Source organism: Ipomoea nil, unplaced genomic scaffold, assembly GCF_001879475.1.
Source record: "Ipomoea nil cultivar Tokyo-kokei standard unplaced genomic scaffold, Asagao_1.1 scaffold0188, whole genome shotgun sequence".
Taxonomy (NCBI): domain Eukaryota; kingdom Viridiplantae; phylum Streptophyta; class Magnoliopsida; order Solanales; family Convolvulaceae; genus Ipomoea; species Ipomoea nil.
The window spans coordinates 4244151-4265415 of NW_017616616.1; the positions used below are offsets into that span (position 1 = coordinate 4244151).

At 37.1% G+C, this 21265-nt stretch overlaps 3 protein-coding genes across 4 annotated transcripts; 1 reads left to right on the forward strand and 2 right to left on the reverse strand.

Moving 5' to 3' along the window:
• Positions 1-31: 31 nt before the first annotated feature.
• On the reverse strand, positions 32-5616 carry LOC109184847 (SKP1-like protein 21). Of its 2 annotated transcripts, none has more exons than XM_019334904.1 (10): positions 5432-5616; positions 4440-4539; positions 3920-4141; positions 3523-3714; positions 3322-3432; positions 3152-3230; positions 1900-2036; positions 1547-1725; positions 1310-1440; positions 32-639 (listed from the first exon to the last, which is right to left on the reverse strand). In XM_019334904.1, the coding sequence occupies exons 2-10, from the start codon at positions 4473-4475 to the stop codon at positions 554-556; spliced, it is 1173 nt and encodes a 390-aa protein (XP_019190449.1). In that variant the 5' UTR covers positions 4476-4539; positions 5432-5616; the 3' UTR covers positions 32-553. The 2 variants fall into 2 exon arrangements, with proteins under 2 accessions (XP_019190449.1, XP_019190457.1); XM_019334912.1 differs by having other exon boundaries at positions 1314-1440; positions 5432-5606.
• A 6025-nt stretch (positions 5617-11641) lies between these two features.
• LOC109184812 (ascorbate transporter, chloroplastic) lies at positions 11642-16315 on the forward strand. The gene is made up of 12 exons (XM_019334858.1): positions 11642-11870; positions 12335-12404; positions 12481-12883; positions 13166-13273; positions 13639-13794; positions 13885-14100; positions 14316-14525; positions 14878-15015; positions 15139-15240; positions 15326-15391; positions 15578-15662; positions 15835-16315. Exons 1-12 carry the CDS (start codon positions 11816-11818, stop codon positions 15930-15932), a joined length of 1707 nt encoding a protein of 568 aa, XP_019190403.1. The 5' UTR covers positions 11642-11815; the 3' UTR covers positions 15933-16315.
• Positions 16316-17729: 1414 nt separating this feature from the next.
• On the reverse strand, positions 17730-20214 carry LOC109184819 (cytochrome P450 86A8-like). Its single transcript, XM_019334869.1, has one exon. The coding sequence runs from the start codon at positions 19874-19876 to the stop codon at positions 18224-18226; it is 1653 nt and encodes a 550-aa protein (XP_019190414.1). The 5' UTR covers positions 19877-20214; the 3' UTR covers positions 17730-18223.
• Between the last annotated feature and the right edge of the window lie 1051 nt (positions 20215-21265).

The following is a 21265-nucleotide window of genomic DNA, read 5'->3' on the forward strand; positions in this document are numbered from 1 at the left end:
CCTGTTATGGTAATGGACAAACAATCCTTACAAAGATATACAGTTTTCTTGTTATGGTAATGGACAAACAGCCCTTGCAAAGATTACAGTTTTCCTGTTATGGTAATGGAAATACAGCCCTCACAAAGATTACAGTTTTCCTGTTATGGCAATGGAAAAACAGTCCTTACAAAGATTACAGTTCTCCTGTTATGATAAAATTGACAGTCCTTACAAAGATTACAGTTTTCTTGTAATGGTAATGCCCAAACAGTCCTTACAAATACCTCTTACCTCGTACAATGTATCAAGAAAACATTCCATTACACTGAAATACATTGTCAAAATGGTCAGTTACTGGAAAATGAGAATGCAAAAGTAAGAAAACTGAAGAAAAGCTGCTGATCAAAAGTTACATCTTTTGCTTGATTGTACAAAGTTAAACAACTATATACAAGGCCTTCGGCAGTCGCTTAGAAACCCATTTTATTCTCAGTCTCAACCTCGCACAACGCCCAAGTTTCAGAAAAGAAAGTCAATGAGTTGCCAGTAAACGTTCCAACATGAACCTATATCAACTTTGCTGTCTAAGAAAATCACTAAAACTGCGCCAGCCAGCACACACACATGGATCAGTTTTGGTACAGTCCCGGTTTATCACTGCCCAAAATGATAAAACTGTTAAGCAAAAATTTGCATGCCGATAATTTGAAATGAATTATGTGCCTATGTCTATGGGGAAGATTTCGAAAATGTTCTGTACAGGCGTATTGACATACATCCCAGAAAAAAAACAAAAAGTTCTAGTTTCTTGAAAATGGGACATGTTTTAGTTTCTTGAAAATGGGACATGTTTTAGTTTCTTGAAAAAAAAAAAAAGAGGTACTTTGATGCTATTTTCGTGATATGCTGGACTTTATCTACGATCATGCTTTAAAAACTGAAACTTGTTCCCAACAGCAAACCTCATTGGCAAAACTTCTCAGCAAGAATAAGTTATTAAAGGTAAATTGTAATTTATATGTCCCTCCATAATATGCCAATTATCAATGTCACTCCTGAATTATTAGTGGTGTAAATGTTGCCCCTCAATTTTCAAAACGGTACATATATTGCCCCTCTCGTACCGTACGGGAGGAAAACTAACATGGCATTATTTGATTGGTTACTTTACTTTTTTATTAGAAGTTAGTGAGGGCAGCCAATTCATGGCACCCAATAATTAGAAGCCATGTCTCGGAGGGAATTTAGGAGGGGAAAAATTAGGAGGAGTAAGAAGAGTTTTCCTTTATATTAAAATAAATATGAAAAATAAAAGAAATGATGGTACTTGCATGTCTCCTCAAAGAACTGCCACTGATGGCAATTGGCACCTGTCTCCTCCCTTGGCCTAGAGAGAGAATCTCTTGCATTCTTTCTGGCCAGTCTGAATTTAATCTTCGAGCAAAATCTGCCACTTCCCTGATCAGGAGGTAAAAGGTCAAATTTACTCTTTCTTGACGATCAAATTTTGAAGTTTCATGAAGAATATGTTGCCTGCCAAGGTACACCAGTCTTACACTCTTACCTGTCAATTTCTTCCTTCATCACAGGGTCAATCTCGTCATCTAAATCACCGTCATCAAACTCCTCTTCAGGAACAAAACTGCTACCTTCAAATTGTGTCAGGTTCAATGTCTTGTCAGGTTTGGGATCAAAATGACCATTTACTGTAGCGTCATGGTCAAGAGAAGCCCTGTTCAACTCCTGCAACATGAAATAGATGTTGATCGAATTAATGTGCGTAATCATCTCTTATCTTTTATGGTTCGAGGTTAATGTCAGTGATTATGATGGAGAAAACTGGCATCGATAAGGTGCCAGTGTATAAAATACGATGTATGCATAGGTTTCTCAGAGAAGGAAACATTTGATACTGACCACATTGGGATTGGTAGAATTGATTAAAGACGAGGTGGTGTCTGAAGTACTACTACCATTAAGCGGAGCATTCTTTTGTTGATCTTTCCTTCTGCGGTTCTTCCTTCTATTTTTCGAAGTTCTGACACCCTTTGAATCTGGAAACAAAATTCAAGAATGTAGGAGGCAGAATGCCAGTCAACAACTTCAGCCAACTCAGCTTAACCTATTTAAGATTCTATGATATAAACAATATAATATGTGGGGACGATAACAATTACAAGAACCACCTTTCCATAATTGCTCATACAATGCCAAAGAACAATATTCATAGCAAATAGCAACAGATCGTTTTGTTATGGTGAATACAGACTCCCAGTGAAGCTTCATGGTCACGGTAAGGTAGACTATTGCAAATTACCTTCCTAGTTCCTACCAACATATGTCTCCCGAGGCCAAAGAAAATCAAAGAGTTTCCCTACTTTGAAAAGTTGGTCAAAAACTACCAAATTCATTCCCAATATTGGCGATCAATGTCTTGCAGCATTTCCCCGAAATAACACATGCAAACAACAAAAGAATAAGGGGGTGTTTGGTAAATAGCTGTTAGCTAATTGAGTTAGTGAGTTTGACTAGTTGATAGCATTAACTGATTGTAGAAAAGCGTTTGGTAAATTAGTTGTTAGCTTATAGCTGATTACATGCAATATGACTTTCTCAAAAAACTGATCGAAAAAAGCTACTTTGAACAACTTTTCAAATTTTAACATTTTGGAGCAATAAGTTGTTACAAAAAGCTAATTAATCAAATACTCATATTGATTGTTTAACCAAGTCAAACAGCTAATAGTGGTCAAATAAGCCAAAATTGGCTGATATGCTAACTATTTACCAAACAGGGCCTAAACCTACACATGCACATGATGGCCCTGTTTGGTAAAAAATTGGCCTATAGGCCAATTTTGGCTTATTTGACCACTATTAATTGTTTGATTTAGTTAAAATATCAATATAAATGTTTGGTTAATTAGCTTTTTGTAACTCCAAAAGGCTAAAATTAAAAAAGCTACTCCTAGCAACTTTTTCAATTAGCTTTTTGAGAAAAGAAATTATACCAAACAGCTATCAGCTAACAGCTAATTTACCAAACACTTTTCTACAATCAGCTAATGTTATCAACTATTTATACTCTCTAATTAACACAATCAGCTAACAGCAAACAGCTATCAGCTAACAGCCATTTTACCAAACAGGGCCGATATGTATTGTATACCTCCATTTGCTCCATTAATGAAGGACAAGAGATCATCAACTGAGCGTTGGTCCACTTGCTCCCCTTCAACCTCAACATTCTGAAATAGTATGAAGCTGAACTTTGTCAATATTAAGTATACACAACATAGAAATGACTTGAACAGAACATGAACTGATGACATTAGGTACCTTCAATCTTTCTCTCTCTTTTAATTCTTTCCTCTTTCTGGCATACAATCTATTTAAAAGCCGGATTCGCGGATCATCCATCGTGTTCTTTAAGGGCTCCAATTTTTCTTCCTGAATAGATTTGTACAGGTCAACATTACAACAAATATTGCATAATCTCAAGAAAACAGAAAAGACGATAAGCTTATAAGCACAAGACACCTCTGTAAGATCATCTGGTAGATGAAATATATCGCGTATTTCTTCTGGAGTTTTTCCCTCAATCATCCGCGCAAGTGCTCGACTTGTAAGGTCAACCAGTGGCTTTAATTCCAGGCTGTCAGCAGCAGATGTCAACTCGCATAGCCTCTTTATATCCATCCGAATGAACTTCTCATCGAATGATTTTCTCTCCTACAGTCGGGAAAAAAGTCAAACTATCTAGAGAAGATTACTTACAAACAAATGATTTACATTTTTCTCTAGGTTATGTAACTTTTAATTGGAATATCAGTTTCTATCCAAAATGACACATTCAAATTGTCTATTCATAAAACTTGGCCAATGAATATGGAATGTAATCCAACCAAATCGTAAAATGGAGAAAAAAGTTCAAAACCTTGTTAGAGCGCCCAGGTACTTGGTGAAAATGGCAATAATCAAGAATCATGCTCAGCATGGCAAGATTCACCGTCGGAGGAAGAGATATAGGGTAATTTTTTGAAGACCCTAATCCCAAATGTATTTCATGACATATAAACGGGCAAAAAATAGCAACCTCTTGTTCTACTTGCTGTATCGAACCATCAGATGTTTGGAGCCATACATAGGACTTCATCAGCTGACAGGGACAAAAGAAAACAGTAAATTTGAATCCGAACCTTGACAATAAGCCGTAATTTGTGAATTCGTAGAGAGATTAAGAACTAAATGCTTCATAATGAATAAAAGGTATATATTTATTGTTACGCACACACATCCATATGATTTAAATACTATAATTAAATATCTTATGCCAGAATATCATGGTCCATCTCACACTAAATTTATTTCCTTTAACCCAATATATGTTCTAGACTTCTTGTTATAGGTAATAACTCCTACGAATGCTCAAGAGCCTATTTTGGCAATAAAAATACCTCGGGTTTAATGATTTCACTATCATGTTCTGTCATTGCTTCTCACACTGAAATGGAAACTATTTGAATGAAGCCCGTTTAAACTTGTGATCCTGGATTCCTGGGATTAGACGATGCAACCATCAGAGAAAGAATGAAATAAGTTCCATCAACTTAGGCAATGGAAGAATCAAACAGACTAGTAAATTTCATTCTACTTTTGAGTTATGCAAATAAGGGAGCATATATATACAGTTATGCATTAAAGAAAGTTCCCGGTAAAGAAGTGCTTCAATGTTTAACCTAACCCCGTTAAAGAAAGTTCCCAAGCAAGCAGCCATTCCTACCATCTATCAACATCCATCTCCATAACCAATATCACTACCTTTGTGAACTTCTTTAACAGTTTCTAAAGTAAGAAGGTGTTTTAATGAGCAAATGGGCATTATAACTAAAACTTTAGTAATTTCATATTCATGCAAATTTCCTGAATTTATATACTATCATATCTTAAGAACCCCATATTGGCTGAAGAAGAATAAACAAGAATCTGGATAGAAACAGCACATCCATCGATTAAGCATGCATTTGTCTGCAACGGTTAATTTTCAAAAAGGGGAGAGCTCTAAAAAGAAAAATCAAAACTTGAAAACACCATTTCATCCTATTATCAGAAAATCACAATTTATGCACAAACCACAATATCAAAACATTTTGGCAAGAAGAAATAAATTACCTGCGTTTATTATTTATCAATTCAAAGAAAAAAAAAAACAAACGACTTCAATAATAAACCTTTTCTAAGGATGAAACAGGAACCAAATTTGCTCAATTCATTCAAATTCAATAACAGCACCTCGGAAATCAGCTAAACAATGAAATCTCAAAGAGAAGCACACAAAGCTTAGTGGATATCTATCTCCTGTATACACATTCGGCAGACAAATACATGTAAAATTTAATTCGACGGACATAAAAATGAAAACTTTGAAGCTAAGCGGTAGTAATCCTGCCTGGGTTTGACGAGGTGGTGGTTGGTTGGCGGTGGGTGAGGTGGGCGGTTGTCGGCGATGACAGAAAACGGATAAAATGAGAAGAGAGAGAGGGGAGGGTAGGGAGGAGAGAGAAATGAAACTGAGCTGCTTTTTTTAATATTTTCATTTTTACTTTTCTTTTTTCTCGTATACTGGTGCGCCGCATCGGCACATGGCGCGAGCCATTTGCCTCGAAAAATGGCACAACCAATTCAAAGTTGATGTAAATTTTATGAATTTCATTCTATATTGTTGTCTCATAGTTAAGATTAATTTAGTTGAATGATATCCTAATCATTAAACTTGTTATTTTTAATTAAGGATGATTATAAATCAGGTAAAATATTAGATATATGAAATTATTTTACATCAATACGATAAGTTTTATTGATTGATAATTGGATTTAAGTTGACACAAAATAATAATATTTTTCACAATTAAATAATTTTAAATGAACAAAAATCTTGTGGTCAAGCAACATGTGTATTACTTTAGGTCAAAAACTAAATGAAAGGTTATGGGTGATCTGTTAAATAGGAAGTCACAGGTTCTTCAAACCACAGTAAAAGCATTGATAACAGGGTTAATAGTACTTAAAAATAATAATTTTAAATTTTAAATGTATTAAAGTTTGAATTCAATGGAAGCTGAAAACCTCCCTAAGTGGAAGACTTTTTTATGGAGGGCTATAACTGATATCCCCTACCACCACCAATTTGCTTATAAAGAGGGTGGATGTTAGCCCGATATGTGTCATGTATGGAATTATGGATGAGAACACTATGTATGCTTTAGTGTCGTGTGATTATGCTAAGTCCATATGGGATCAATCTAACCTTCCACTCCCCCATTTTGTGACGAATATTTTCCAGGAATGGTTTAGAATGATCCTAAATGTTTTAGATGCTAATGGAATATTGTTTGCAGCTGCAATATTATACAACATTTGGAGAGCCCGGAATGAAGCAGTTTGGAATGCATGCCTACCAATGCCGAAGAAGATCCTTGCGGTGGCCGTAGCATCCATGCAGGCGTGGGAGCAGGTACATTCGCCCGACCCTCTACGATTAGCCGACCTCAGCGCTGCCGACCTGCAACCGCCGCCTCCCGTGCAGCCGCCCGCTCCCCCTACTGCCGGAACTGTGCAGCCATCACCTCCCATGCAGCTGCACGTTACTGCTGCTACTGGAACGGAAACAATGCCGCTAGCACATTGTTTTGTCGATGTCGGTTACCAATGTTGCAAAAAACGTTAGGCGCCTAACGCCTAATCGGCGCCTAGCCGCCGATTTTTTATTTTTATTTTTTTAATTAAAAATTAAAAATAAAAAATTTTCAAAATTTAGTAATAAAACATAAGGTTTCAATAGTTATTTCTTAGAAACTATTTACGAAAGTGGTTGTAAAATTGTTCAAAAGATTGTTTAAACCATCTAAATACATAAAAAAAAAAAAAAAATTAAGAGCTAAAGAAGCATTTTTTTTTTTTGAGAAATTAGTGGACCATCGGGCGTTTGCGGTGTATAAATCTCAAAAAAATACGCGATTTGAAAAAAAAATGTCCAAATCAGACAACCGAGTCAAAAGTTATGCCTTTCGGAACTTTTTTCACATTTTCAACAAGAAAAAAAAAAAAAAAAATCTCCGAACTGGCCGGCCGCGGAGGAGGCCGCCGAGGCCATTCCTCGCGGCGGCCTCCCACTGCCTAGCGCCTAGGCGCGATTTTTGCAACACTGCCGGTTACCGGTCACATTTGAAGGCAACTACAGTTGGAGCAATATTGTTCGACACCCACGGCGGATACATATCAGCTTACAGTGCACCCTTACACAACTGTTTCTCACCGCTTATGGCCGAGGCCCTTGCGTGCAAGGAAGTTTTGTCATGGCTAAGAGCACGTTGGGAATCGTCAGTTGAACTATTCACGGACTCCTAGACACTTCAGGCATATTTAACTGCACCGGATATTCAAGCACGATTCTACCTTGGTTATGCCCTTGATGACTGTAGGAATACTATAGCTTTGTTTACTTATTGCTCAATTAATTTTATTCTTAGATCGCAAAATTATTTAGCACATACATTAACTTCTGAGGCTTTTAATCACGATTCGACTATATACTGAGATACTATCCTACTTGACTCAATTTCAAGTTATCTATAAATATAACCACATTGGTTTCTTAAAAAAAAAAGTTTGAATTCAATATTAATAATTAATAATAATAATAATAATAATAATAATAATAATAATAATAATAATAATAATAATAATAAGGTTTGAATTCAATAATTTAAAGGAGAATGTACCTACTTGTTATTATCCAAATCTCCAATGAAATGTATAATTGGGTTGGGTGGAGAAGCGGCCCAATAAGTCAAGTTCAATTAAAAATGATGGGCTTACTAAACATCATTGCTGGTCTGTTAGCTCATGTGAATTATCAATAGCTATGCTATGCAACCGAATGCACCATGCGCATGGTGCATACGATGCAAAATGATGTCATTTTGACTAAAAATGTGCATCCCGCTTAAAAAAAATCAGGTTCGATTCTTGGTAATAGTATTATTGTGGATATATAGTTATGAATTTCTGGATATATAGTTATGAATTTGTAGATATATAGTTATGAATTTATGGATATTTAGTTCATTCATTGTGGATATTTAGTTCATTCATTGTACATATTTACTTCATTAATTCACTGTGGATATATAGTTATGAATTTATGGATATATAGTTATGAATTTATGGATATTTAGTTCATTCATTATAGATATTTAGTTCATTCATTGTACATATTTACTTCATTCATTCACTGTGGATATTTAGTTCATTAATTATGGATTTTTACTTCATTCATTCACTGTGGATATATAGTTATGAATTTATGAATATATAGTTATGAATTTATGGATATATAAAAATGCTATTACCGGGAATCGAACCTGATTTCTTCTTTAAGTGGGACGCGCATTTTTTAATCAAAACGACGTCGTTTTGCATCGAATGCACCATGCGCATGGTGCATTCGGTTGCACAGCTTAATTTGCGGTGAATTATATGTTGGGCGCCCGCAAATTATGCTGTGCAACCGAATGCACCATGCACATGGTGCATTTGGTCGAAAACGACGTCGTTTTAGTTAAAAAAAACGCGCGTCCCACTTAAAAAAGAAATCAGGTTCGATTCCCGGCAATAGCATTTTTATATATCCATAAATTCATAACTATATATCCATAAATTCATAACTATATATCCACAAATTCATAACTATATATCCACAGTGAATGAATGAAGTAAAAGTCCACAACTATATATCCATAGTGAATGAATGAAGTAAAAATCCACAATGAATGAACTAAATATCCACAATGATTAAACTAAATATCCACAATGAATGAACTAAATATCCAGAAATTCATAACTATATATCCATAAATTCATAACTATATATCCACAGTGAATGAATGAAGTAAATATCTACAATGAATGAACTAAATATCCACAATGAATGAACTAAATATCCATAAATTCATAACTATATATCCAGAAATTCATAACTATATATCCACAATAATGCTATTGCCAAGAATCGAACCTGAACTTTTTTTTTTTTTAAGTGAGACGCTCGTTTTTAGTCAAAACGACGTCGTTTTGATCGTATGCATCATGCGCATGGTGCATTCGGTTGCACAGCATAACTATTAGAGCCATCAAAATTGGGTTTTACCCGCCGAGTCGACCCATCCTGTACCGCCGTAGGTAGGGGACGGGTTCTTCAAATTTTGATCTGCCAAGAGGCGGGCTACGCCTGGGTCACGGGTCCAGGCGGGGCGGGTCAGGCGGGTCACGGGTTTAGCCCGCGACTTGCTAATACATATATATTTTGAATATATATTTAGTATTTAATACATGTTATTTTGGTTTGTGTAATTGTGTTAGTGTGTTATAATTTGAAAGGATTATAGATTTATAGGAATACAATACTAGGTAGTGTTATTGTGTTAGTGTACTGTACGTCTGTACAGTGATTTTTTTTTTTTTTTTTTTTAAAGGATATTGTACAGTGATATTTTTTTAAAAAATAAAAATTAACACAGTAAAATATTGATTGGCGGGCTTTGGCATGGCGGGGCGGGCCGGCCACATTCCAAGCCCGCTAAAAGACGGGCTTTTTAGCCCGTCCCGCTACAAAGACGGGCTTTGGTGTGTTTTGTCCCGTCCCGCCCTACGAGACCGTTTCGACGGCTCTAATAACTATTGTACCCCTAGCTGGGCCACATGAAGTGAACCAATTACAGCTGCTTACCACTTGGGCCCAATTCCAGGCCAAACTTGGCCCAATTTGTGTTATCTTTTTCATGTTAGCCCCTCAAGTATTGTACATTTTTAAAATTTAGTCATTAATTATTAATTATTCTTTTTACTGCATAATTATCAAATATTTGGTACATTTAGTCATTTTAATCAATTTTACATTCAAACTTGTAGGATATATATCTATATGTTACTCAAATTTAAATAATAAAAATATCATTTCAAATAACTTACATAATTGTCATGTAAGAGATTTCAGTTAAAATTCGTTAAAAATTTGATTGAAATGATAGAAATTTGATAATCATGGACTAAATATATATATATATATATATATATATTTTTAAATGATAGTTAGGATTTAACTATGATAGCAAATAATAACAAGTGAGCTACTAGCTCAAATGTCACCGTAATCGCCTTCACTGATATTCAAATCCACCACCTCCCACATAGAAAAGTAAGTAACTTAGTACCAGTAAATCACAAGTTCCTTGGTTTAAAGTAATCTAAAAACATAATAAGTGTGAATGAAAGTTATATCCCTGATTTATGTCCGTTTTTTCAGTTAAGTTTTTTTGTACATTATGCTATAAAGGTTGTACATTAAAATATTTTGGACAAACATACCCCTACCGTTATAACTTCCGTTATCTTTTCCACTATTGTTACCATGCACATGCATCCACCATATATTTTCTTATCTTCTTCATTAATAATAACATATACACATTATATATTTGAGTTATATGTTAATTATTACATAACATATAAATATCAAATTTATAAAAATGATTTACATTATTATTATTATTATTTAGAATAATTTAAATATCTAAAATCTAAATAAATTTAAAATTTTAATATAATGTATTAATATTGGGCACCTATTTTTTGCGCATCGCGAATAAAAAATACTAGTACATATAATAATGTCAAATAGCGTCTTTGAAAATAGTATACTTTCTAAATCAGAAAGCAATTGAAATTTAATTAATTAATAGAAATTATATTCATCCGTGTATGTATATACACCAAGAGGGCAGAGAATATTCATTGCCCACGATAAAATATTCCACGTTTCATATAAAACTAACGGTTCAAATTTTCTCAATACCAAAAGGCGTAAAAACATTTGCACTTGGCAAAATAATATTTTTACTCATATTTTCTACTCTTAATTTTTACTTATAGATGGTATAATACAGAGTAACTCAAAAATTTGATAAGGATTGAACTCATTATTTATAGTATAATAGAATTAGGTATTATTAATGTCAATGTAACAAAGACTCTCAATAAGAGACAATTTAGGATTCTTACTCTTTATAGGGCTCTAGCTATTATTATTCGAATGTAACAAAGACTCTCCGCATTAATATTTCAATGTAACAAGACTCCCCATAAGAGACAATTTAAGATTCGTAATACTTGTAGGGCTCTAGACTCAAAACATGTATAAATATACCTCATATGAGAAAAGACAAGGCAATTTCTAAAATAACTTCTCACTGTCCGTCAAAAAGTAAAATTTAAGAAGTAAGATTGGAGTACATATAGTATAATTCTTTGCACTTTATCTTGACTTCTCCTCCCTACCCTTCGGCCTGACTCTACGTTGACAGCTGCTCTTATGTCGGATTGAGGGCTTTTCGGTAAAAGAGCACCTCGTAGTTTCCGTCAGAAATTCCCAAAACGCCCTTTCCGTTTCTCTTCTCCTCTCTCTTGCAAGTCAAAAAAAGCGAGGTAATTTTACGAAGCATGGAGGGCATTCAGTGAGGTGAGTCCACGTGTCAGATTCTCATCCCTTTATTACCATCTATTTTATGAACGTCTCTGGGGGATTTTTCATTTATCCGGAAAATTAAGGGAAAAAAATAATTGTTCGTTAAATTCCGTTTATCCTCTTTGAGAGACTGAGAATTTCAGAAGGTGGAAAGGTCCTGTTAATGGTGTGAGAGCTTCACGTACGCCTTCAATTGCCGGAGCTCGTTATTTTACCGTACGTATACGGCGCAGCTTGGAGTCGCCGGAGAAAATGGCAATCGGCTCCGTTCTTTCCCACCGGAATTTCGGCTCTTTTATTGGCTCAGGTATTACTTGCGGCTCTACACATGTATATGGGTCGTACATTTATGTACGTGTAGCGAAATGCGTGTATATGCAGCTTGCATGTGTGAATTTCGATTACATAGCCATTGAATTTGTGTGAGAGTTTGAGTTTCGTGCCGGCGTGCTGCAGGTTCTGAACTTTCGTTTACTGTTGTTATTCTCAGCTAGAAAATTTGAGCTTTGAGTGTAGATTCACCGTTCCTGTTATAATCTCGAGTCAGATGTTGGCAGTTTATGAAGTGTGAATTTCGTCAATCTGTGGTTGTAGTTTTTAAGCTTGAAGCTTTTCCCTGTTTGTGCTTGATAAAATATATGTGTGTATACAGAAATTTTCCAACTCAAAAGTCGTGCAATTTGATTGTGTAAATGTGCTCCAGACGTGTATAATTACAAATATTGTCTACTAGTGCATTTAGGTAGAATATTAATATATTTCCATTCCCAGGCATAACAAGTCAAGCGGAAAGGTGTACAAGTATTCATGGCGGGGTGCGAGTGGGCTTTGCTGCTATGCGGTATGTACATAGTGCCATGGTACTCATGCTCTGGCTGCATATATATCTCTGATGTCTCAAATGGTAAATCATGTAGATCAACATTGCCATTTCAAGGTGAAGGCTGCCAACCTAGCCAATTAGGCATAGAGCTTCGTGTCATCAATCCTAGTCCGAGATTGAGAAGATGTACATGCTGTCAAGCAGCAGCTACTTCATCTGGGAGCAGTTGGATCCAACCAAGGAAGCTGGATAATCTTTGTTTTTTTAACAAACAAAGCCAGAAGATAAAGTATGGTGTTCAAAGAAGGGCACATGCTGACTTTAAATCTGAGGAATATGGCATAACAGGGGCATTGGAGTCTTTTGTGTCTCCAGATGGAGAAGCTGCACTGATAGATGGAGCTGAGCAAGCAAAGCCTTGGTGGGAGCAGTTCCCAAAAAGATGGGTGATAGTATTGCTCTGCTTTGCTGCTTTTTTGTTATGCAACATGGATCGAGTGAGTGCCTCTCTTTTGTTCTGGTTATAAGTCTGATTTTCTAATATTAGTGTTCTCTTTTTTTGCATTTTGATGTGACTTTCTTATGAAATATCACAATTACAATTTGACTTGTATCTCAAATCGTGACAATATCGCTATATACTTCTTTTATTCCCTTAAAATAGAAAATTATCAAGTCTCCTTTGCAGTTCTTGAGTTTTAATTTTCAATATCAATCTTCGTGAAATCATCTTTTTGCCATATTGGGATGCAAGAATTGATCAGTTCAATTGATTTTAGGTCAATATGAGCATTGCAATTCTTCCTATGTCAAAGGAATTCAATTGGAACAGTGCTACTGTCGGCCTCATTCAGTCTTCTTTCTTCTGGGGTTATCTGCTCACACAGGTTTCCTCTAATTCTGGCAGTATCTAGTCAAGCAGTCTGTTTGCGAGAATAAATAATTTCATTATATATATTATAGTAAGCATTTGTCAAAACCTGTTTCATTATGGGATATGGTTTTGATATACACTATTCAAGTTTCACTGCTTGTGGATTCTAATGAGAGTTGACATTGCAGAGAAGCAAAGACATTAAATTAACTGATGACCATAGACTTTCTTTCTTAATCCATAATTGAATTTAATCATATATGTACTGAAACTAAAAGCTTATATTTCTTTCTGAAATGTTTTGTATGCTATCCTTAAGAATCTTCTGCTAGACATGCCTATATACTTCATTTTTATTTGTCTAATTCTGTTGTCTAGATCGCTGGAGGGATTTGGGCAGATAAACTTGGTGGGAAAGTAGTGCTAGGATTTGGAGTAGTTTGGTGGTCTATTGCAACTATTCTAACACCCATTGCTGCTAAAATTGGGCTTCCTTTCTTGCTTATCATGCGCGCCTTCATGGGTATTGGAGAGGTCAGCCACATAACCAAAAGTTATCTATTATAACTGTTCAATAACTGCAAAATGTCTCTTGTTCCTAATGTGGGATATTCTCCTATTCAGGGTGTTGCTATGCCTGCTATGAATAATTTACTGTCAAAATGGATTCCAGTCTCTGAGAGAAGCAGATCTCTTGCACTAGTATATAGTGGCATGTATCTTGGTTCAGTCACAGGCTTAGCCGTGTCTCCTATTTTGATTCAGAAGTTTGGCTGGCCATCAGTGTTTTATTCCTTTGGTTCCCTTGGGAGCATCTGGTTTGCATTTTGGCTAAGCAAAGTAAATATTTTCTTATTCTTCAATGTTCTTATTACTTTATTTCATCTTTTCTGATAAATGTTACATTTAGAAGCCTACATGTGGTCTAAGACAAACTATAAAAGCTTGGTATGATCACAGCAGTGGCATTTTATACAAGTGTATGATCTCATTTTATACCATATGGCATCTTATGCAAGAGTTTTCTTGAGACCCTCAGTATTTTGCTTCTGCAGGCATACAGCTCTCCCAAAGAGGATCCTGGACTTAGTATGTCTGAGAAGAAGCTGATCATGGGTGGAGGCATATCAAAAGAACCTGTGACCAACATCCCATGGAAACTAATCTTGTCAAAGGCACCTGTCTGGGCTCTCATTATCTCCCACTTTTGCCATAACTGGGGAACATTTATTCTTCTGACATGGATGCCTACATACTATAACCAGGTACATCCTGTAGCTGCAGCATCAGCAAAAATGTGGCCTTTCCTAACTGGGTTTATGTTCCCATTTGCATTCTCATCATTAATAAAGTGCATGATAGATGATTCTACTTTTAAGCTAAGGATGAACACTAATTTCTCATCCTTAAAAGTATGGTTGGAAAGATAATATAACTAGACTAACTTTCTGCTGTATATCTGTGTTGTGTCAATCATCATCAAATGATGCAGTTTTCAAACATAGCCGTGGCCATTGGCCAGACTTCTTGAATCTGAACCAGCCAATTCTGGAACTGATCTCATGGCAATTTGTTAAATTAAACTCATTTTCTGATAAACTATGGATGTTTATATAGGTGTTGAAGTTCAACCTCACTGAATCTGGACTATTATGTGTATTGCCGTGGCTTACTATGGCCATCTGTGCAAATATAGGCGGTTGGATTGCAGACACACTTGTGAGCAAAGGATTCTCCATAACATCAGTCCGCAAGGCAAGGACTCCATATCATTCTCACATATATCTATATACATATAGAGAAGCTACTAACCTTGTAATGCAGTTTTTAGTCCAGTAGTCAATATCTTTTAATAGCTCATACGGACTCAATTTGCAGATAATGCAATCAATTGGGTTTCTAGGCCCTGCTTTCTTCCTTACCCAACTTAAACACGTAAAGACTCCTGCTTTAGCAGTGTTGTGCATGGCGTGCAGTCAGGTTTGCACTATCTCAATAATACGTTGCTTGACTAGGTTCTTGTAACTTTCCTAACTTTGACTATTTGTCCGATCTTCTCCTTCAGGGATCAGATGCATTCTCTCAGTCTGGCCTCTACTCCAATCATCAGGACATCGGACCCCGTTATGCTGTAAGTTATTTCTAGTGCATGTTGACCGGTGCTTTTCTTTCTCATCCTTTTAGTCCTGTATGTTTCATGTGGTACCAAAGTGTTAGATTCCTGGCTCCAAAACTAATGTTAAATTACTTTTTCTATGTTGCTGTTGAGACTTATTTTGGGACATTTATGACGTAGCTCTAAATACTTCTTCTGCAGGGAGTACTGTTAGGACTATCGAATACAGCAGGGGTTTTAGCCGGTGTTTTTGGAACAGCTGCAACCGGATACATACTACAAAAGGGTACAATAAATCTGCTCGTCAATCTTCTACATAATTTTCTAAACGTCGTGGATTAAATAACAGCCTGCCTTTATGAATGTTGTGGATTAAATAACAGCCTGCCTTTCTGAATGTCGTGGATTAAATGACAGTTAATTTTTGCGTGACACGATGAATGTTGAATGTGATGCAGGATCATGGGATGACGTGTTCAAAGTTGCAGTCGCGCTCTACATCGTAGGCACATTAGTATGGAACATCTTTTCAACAGGGGAGAGAATTCTTGATTGAGTTGTATGAACATCCTATGTTGCTAAGAACATCAACATAACCAAAGATGCAATGGTGTTTCAAGATTGAACTTCAATGGGAAGCACAAATAGAGGGCTGTGCAAAATGCTGACAAAAATTTTGTCTCTTCCACTTTGAGAGGCTCTTGTGAGCCAAGAGCTTGTGGGTCTATGAAGGATAAACCTTGTAGCAATCCATAGCTTTTAATTTTGAGTACATTCTGCCCTGTTTTGGGTTTGATTCATATTTATAGTTCTTAACTTAATATCTCAAAAGTCCTTTCAACACCTCATAATGGTTTGACTGACTTGACTATCATTTGGTGTGACTTGGACTTGATTATTGAGTGTGATTGTTGGCTTTTTAAAAGATTGTTTGAAGTATAATGTTGATGTTGGTCTTCTCTAACTCAAAAGTCTTTTCAAAACCCTACATTGGTTTGATTGACTTAATTCTTGTTGGACTTGAGTGCTTGACTATTGGGCGCGATATATATCTTTTTAAAAGATCATTTTTAACTGCGATATATAACTTTTTAAAAGATCATTTTTAATTCAAACTAATGGTTTGACTGACTTGATTGTCATTGGATGAGACTTGGACTTCACAATCTAGTGTGAATGTGTGATGGACAACTTTTAAAAAGATTATTTTAATTAATGACATATGATGTGAACTTTTTAAAAGTCGGTTTGAATTAATTATGATGATGAGATTTTTACTTTTTTAAAAACCAAATAACATTCATTAACGTAAATGTTCAATACAAGAAGAAAACGAAATTAACTAACAAAAGGGACCCGTCTGAAAACGAGTAGCTCTTGCCAAGGCATGAGCAAACTTATTCACTGATTTAGAAACATAATGAATGGACACTATTTTAAAATGTCGTTCTACATACGATCCTGAGATGTGTCATTGAGCAATAGACATTCTGGCAGATGAGCATCATTTAAACAACGAATGAATATGGTCATTTTTTGCTGCCACAAACTCCCCATTACTATCCATCACGAAAATACCAAAATAAGCACCACCAACATCAGTGAAAACCATGGCATCCACATAAACGGCAAATTATGCTGTGCATCCGTATGCACCATGCATGGTGCATACTGATGCAAAAACGACGTCGTTTTAATAAAACACGCGTCTCCCCTTAAAAAAAAAAAAATCAGGTTCGATTCCCAGCAACAACATATGAACTAAAATTCCATAATCGATTACCTATAATTCCATAATCGATGAACTATAATTCCATAATCGATGAACTATAATTCCATAATCTAATCTATGAATTAAAAATTCCAGAATAAATGAACTAAAATTCCATAATCTATAAACTAAAATTTCAGAATCGATGAACTACAATTCCATAATCGATAAACTATAATTCCATAATCAATGAACTATAATTCCATAATCTATGAACTAAAATTCCAGAATGAATGAACAATATAATGTTGTTGCTGGGAATCGAACCTAAATTTTTTTTAAAGGAGAGACGCGCGTTTTTTAATAAAACGACGTCGTTTTGGCATCCGTATGCACCATGCATAGTGCATACGGATGCACAGCACAACTATCCCACATAAACACACATAGTACCTGGACCGGCTATTCCCATGAGATTTTTACTTTAATCTCACTATTACATTACATTGCTAATTACTTTAGTCTTGATGTTATGTTACAATACTTATTACTTTAATCTCATTTAGTCATATTTTTATTAAAGTAAAATAAAGTTTTGGCTAGACCATACCATGACCCAAATTGCAAATTCCTATAATAAACAAAGCTAACACTGCAGACTGACATACAAGGAAGACGAAAGAATCAACATACCCAATAGTAGTACGTAAAATAATATTACAAAGCAAAGGTACAAAGAATTTTTTGGGTAATCTTATGCCAAGAAAAATAAGAATAATTTAACATAAAATAAGGAAAAAGAAAAAAGAATAATAGAAGAGTAAATACACGCAGAAAAATTTGAGGATTGTCTCCCCAACCTTAACTCGGTCCAACCCCCCTGTCTGCAATATTAATGAATGAGATGTACGTTCATGAGAATTATGTCTGATGAGGAGCCAACCTTAACTCCTCACAGCTCGCCACAACATTAATCCTCCATGTGAACACCTCTCCCCATTGTCAGATCCATACGCCATTAAACCCGGTTCAATTCATTCATGCTTAAATCCCATTCAGCTACCATTTCTACCCACAATTTAATCAACACCAAACCAATCCTTAAATCCTCCCAACCACCTTACCAACAACCTTAATTACCCTTCTGTTGATTCTGTACCTCCCTCATTAACGCCGTTGCATTTAACGCTGGCCGGAGCTCTGTTATGATCGTCTTTCATGGCGGAGACGATGGGTGTTAGGTCTCTGGGATGGACTTTTACCTTGAGCCCGTCTTTCATGAAGAGGGTGAGTGACATTTTCTGCTCCACTTGGTGGCCGGGAGAGAGGGATAGGCGGTGCCGGAGGAGCACGGCGGCGGCTATGGACTTCATTTGTAGATAGGCTAAGTCCCGGCCTAGACAGATTCTTGGACCGGCGTTGAATGATATGAATTTGTATTGATCTTGCATTATGAATTTCGTCCCGTCTGGGGTTAACCATCTTTCCGGTTTGAATTCTAAGCAGTCTTCTCCCCACGTGGATTTCATCCTTCCGGCGGAGTATATGGAGTAGGTTACCGATGAACCCGCCGGAACAAATGTCCCGTCCGGCAACACGTCGTCGGCGACCACGTGCTTCGAGTCCTCCGGCACGGACGGGTAGAGGCGGAGAGTTTCCGACAGTGCGGCTTTCAGGTACACCAATTTATCGACTTCCTCGAACTGCAACGGCTCGTCGAGCCACGCCGACATTTTGTCTCCGAAGTTTCCGCCGCGTGTCTCGGCGAGAACGGTGCAGATTTCGCGGAGGATGTTTTCCTCGACTCTAGGGTTTTGCATGATGAGGGAGAAGAACCAGCAGAGGGCGACGGATGACGTGTCTCGTCCAGCTAGGATGAAGTTGAGCGCCACGTGTTGCAGAACCTTGTCGTCGGAGTAGGATTCCTTCTTCTTCATGAATCGCGAGAGGAGATCGTCGTGGAGATTAATGTTGTTGTTGTTGTCGTTTTGGAGCTCGATCCTTCGAGCTTTAATGATGCTCGACATATACTCATCCAGCTGTTCTAAGCTTCTGCTCAGGCTAACTTCCATTCCGAGGCGCAGCCATTTCTTCACCTTCCAAATCACCTCCGGCAAGATGAACCGCTGGAGCGACGCCTCCGTGGCGCGGTCAAACGCCGCCGCGAACGTGTTCTCCGGCAGCCCCGGCGCCAGCGTTTCCGGGTCCTTTCCAAACGCCAACCCGCAGATATTATCGAACGTGAGGCGGAGCAACAGATCCTGCAAATCCACCGGTTTACCTTCGACCTGAGCCGTCTCTAGAACCGGACAGAACCGGAGTTTAATCGCCCGGTTCACCCACCTCCCCATCGCCTGCCGGAGCGTCCGCGTGGTGAACTCCAACGCCGCCGTCTTCCTCTGAAACAGCCACGTGTCCCCGTCGGAGTTGAAGATCCCTTGCCCTAAAAGTTCATGGAAAACGGACTGCCAATTCGGACCTTTCGGGTAGTTATCGAACCGGTTCTTCAAAATATGCTCCAAATTCTTGGGGTCGCATGTTACTGTAACGAGACCTTGCTTCCTGGCCAAGAAAGGCACGGCGCATATGCATGTCTGGTACGTGCCGCCGCAGGCGCGTAGGTTGTCGGCGATCCACTCATGCATACGTTCCGCGTTCTCGATCAACCCCGGCAAGCTCCCCAGCAACGGCCACACTCTGGGACCCTTTAAGGATCTGGAAATGAAGGTGAACCATAAGAGATAACATGTAACGCCACTGAACAACAACAAAGCCACGGCCAAATCCATGGTTTCAAAGAATCAGGGAGATTCAGAAGAGAAAGAATCTAATGGAATTGAATGAAGTGGGTGAAGAAAGGAATGGTGGGTGTGGGTAGTTCAAGTGGTTCAACAAGGGAAAATTGTACGGACACTACCCAGGGTCAAAATGGTGAAAAAAAAATGGAGGAAAAAGATGAATGTGAGAAGAAGAGAGGGAAGAGTGGAGGGGATTTATAGGGTAGAAAAAAGGGAGAAGAAGCAATTACTAAGGCCAGACTGTTTCTTGGATTTCACCATTCCTCACTGACTTATATTACCTCTAACCATCAGATGCCACCACCATAAATGCATCCACACCCCCACCCATCTTCAACTTTTTTTTTCTTTTTTCTTTTTCAAAAAGGGGTGAATTTAATCACATATAACATGGAATCCACAGTACCTAAACCCTTTCATTGGGTTCTCAAAGGAAAAAAAAAAAGGAAAAAAAATGAAAAACCTTTTCCTCTCTCTTCCCAACTAATTTCTGAGTGGAAAGGCGCTGGCTCCTTAAATTTCTGCATTCAATGAAGGGGGTATTGAATGGGATTAGTTGAGAAACTCTGGGTAGTGGGGAGAACAAGATTCCTCCAGTTTTTAACTATCAATTCAGACTTTTAGTTGAAACAGAATAGGTCTGTAATCTATAAAGCTCTTTTAGTTGAGACAGAACGCGATTGTAAGACGTAGTTTATATAATTTGAGGGTGTTGAAAAGAGGGAAGGAAATGTTGTTATGAAATATGCAGCTGGTTAGTACTTGGTGAACAACCCACCAACAGCATTCAAAACAATAGGTTAAGTTACGTGACTCAATATCTCTTTTGCAATATTATCCTTATACTACTAGACTATAATAGAATATGATAAAAGACAATTTAGGAGTAAAAACATTATCAGAAAACCATGGCCAGTGGCTGACTTTTGACCATATTGAATTGGGCGCTGCAGAGAGCCAATAGTCACCACTGCCGTGAACTTCTTCTGATCTGCAGGAGCTGAAATATCATATCGAAAGTCAACTATGCTGCAGCCATGGATATGGTGAGCAGAATACAATGGCCTTAGCTGAATGGGAATTCGAGTCCCTCTGCATCTAATGCACCCAAGGTCAACCCAGAATTTAAGAAGAGATGAACAACTAACTGTGTGTGTTTTTAGTATAGTAACTGACAAATGTAATAACCAAGTCAAACTTCTTAATTGCAGATTTGCAGGTTGGGGTAATATTGCTATAATTTGCCATATGTACTTGATTATGATCAAGATATATAAAAATTAAACTCTTGTATGTGGGGCAATATAATAATCTGTTTTACCTAACAGTTTGGGTAGGTAGGTAGTAAGCGGATTACTAATACAACTATAATATTTAAGA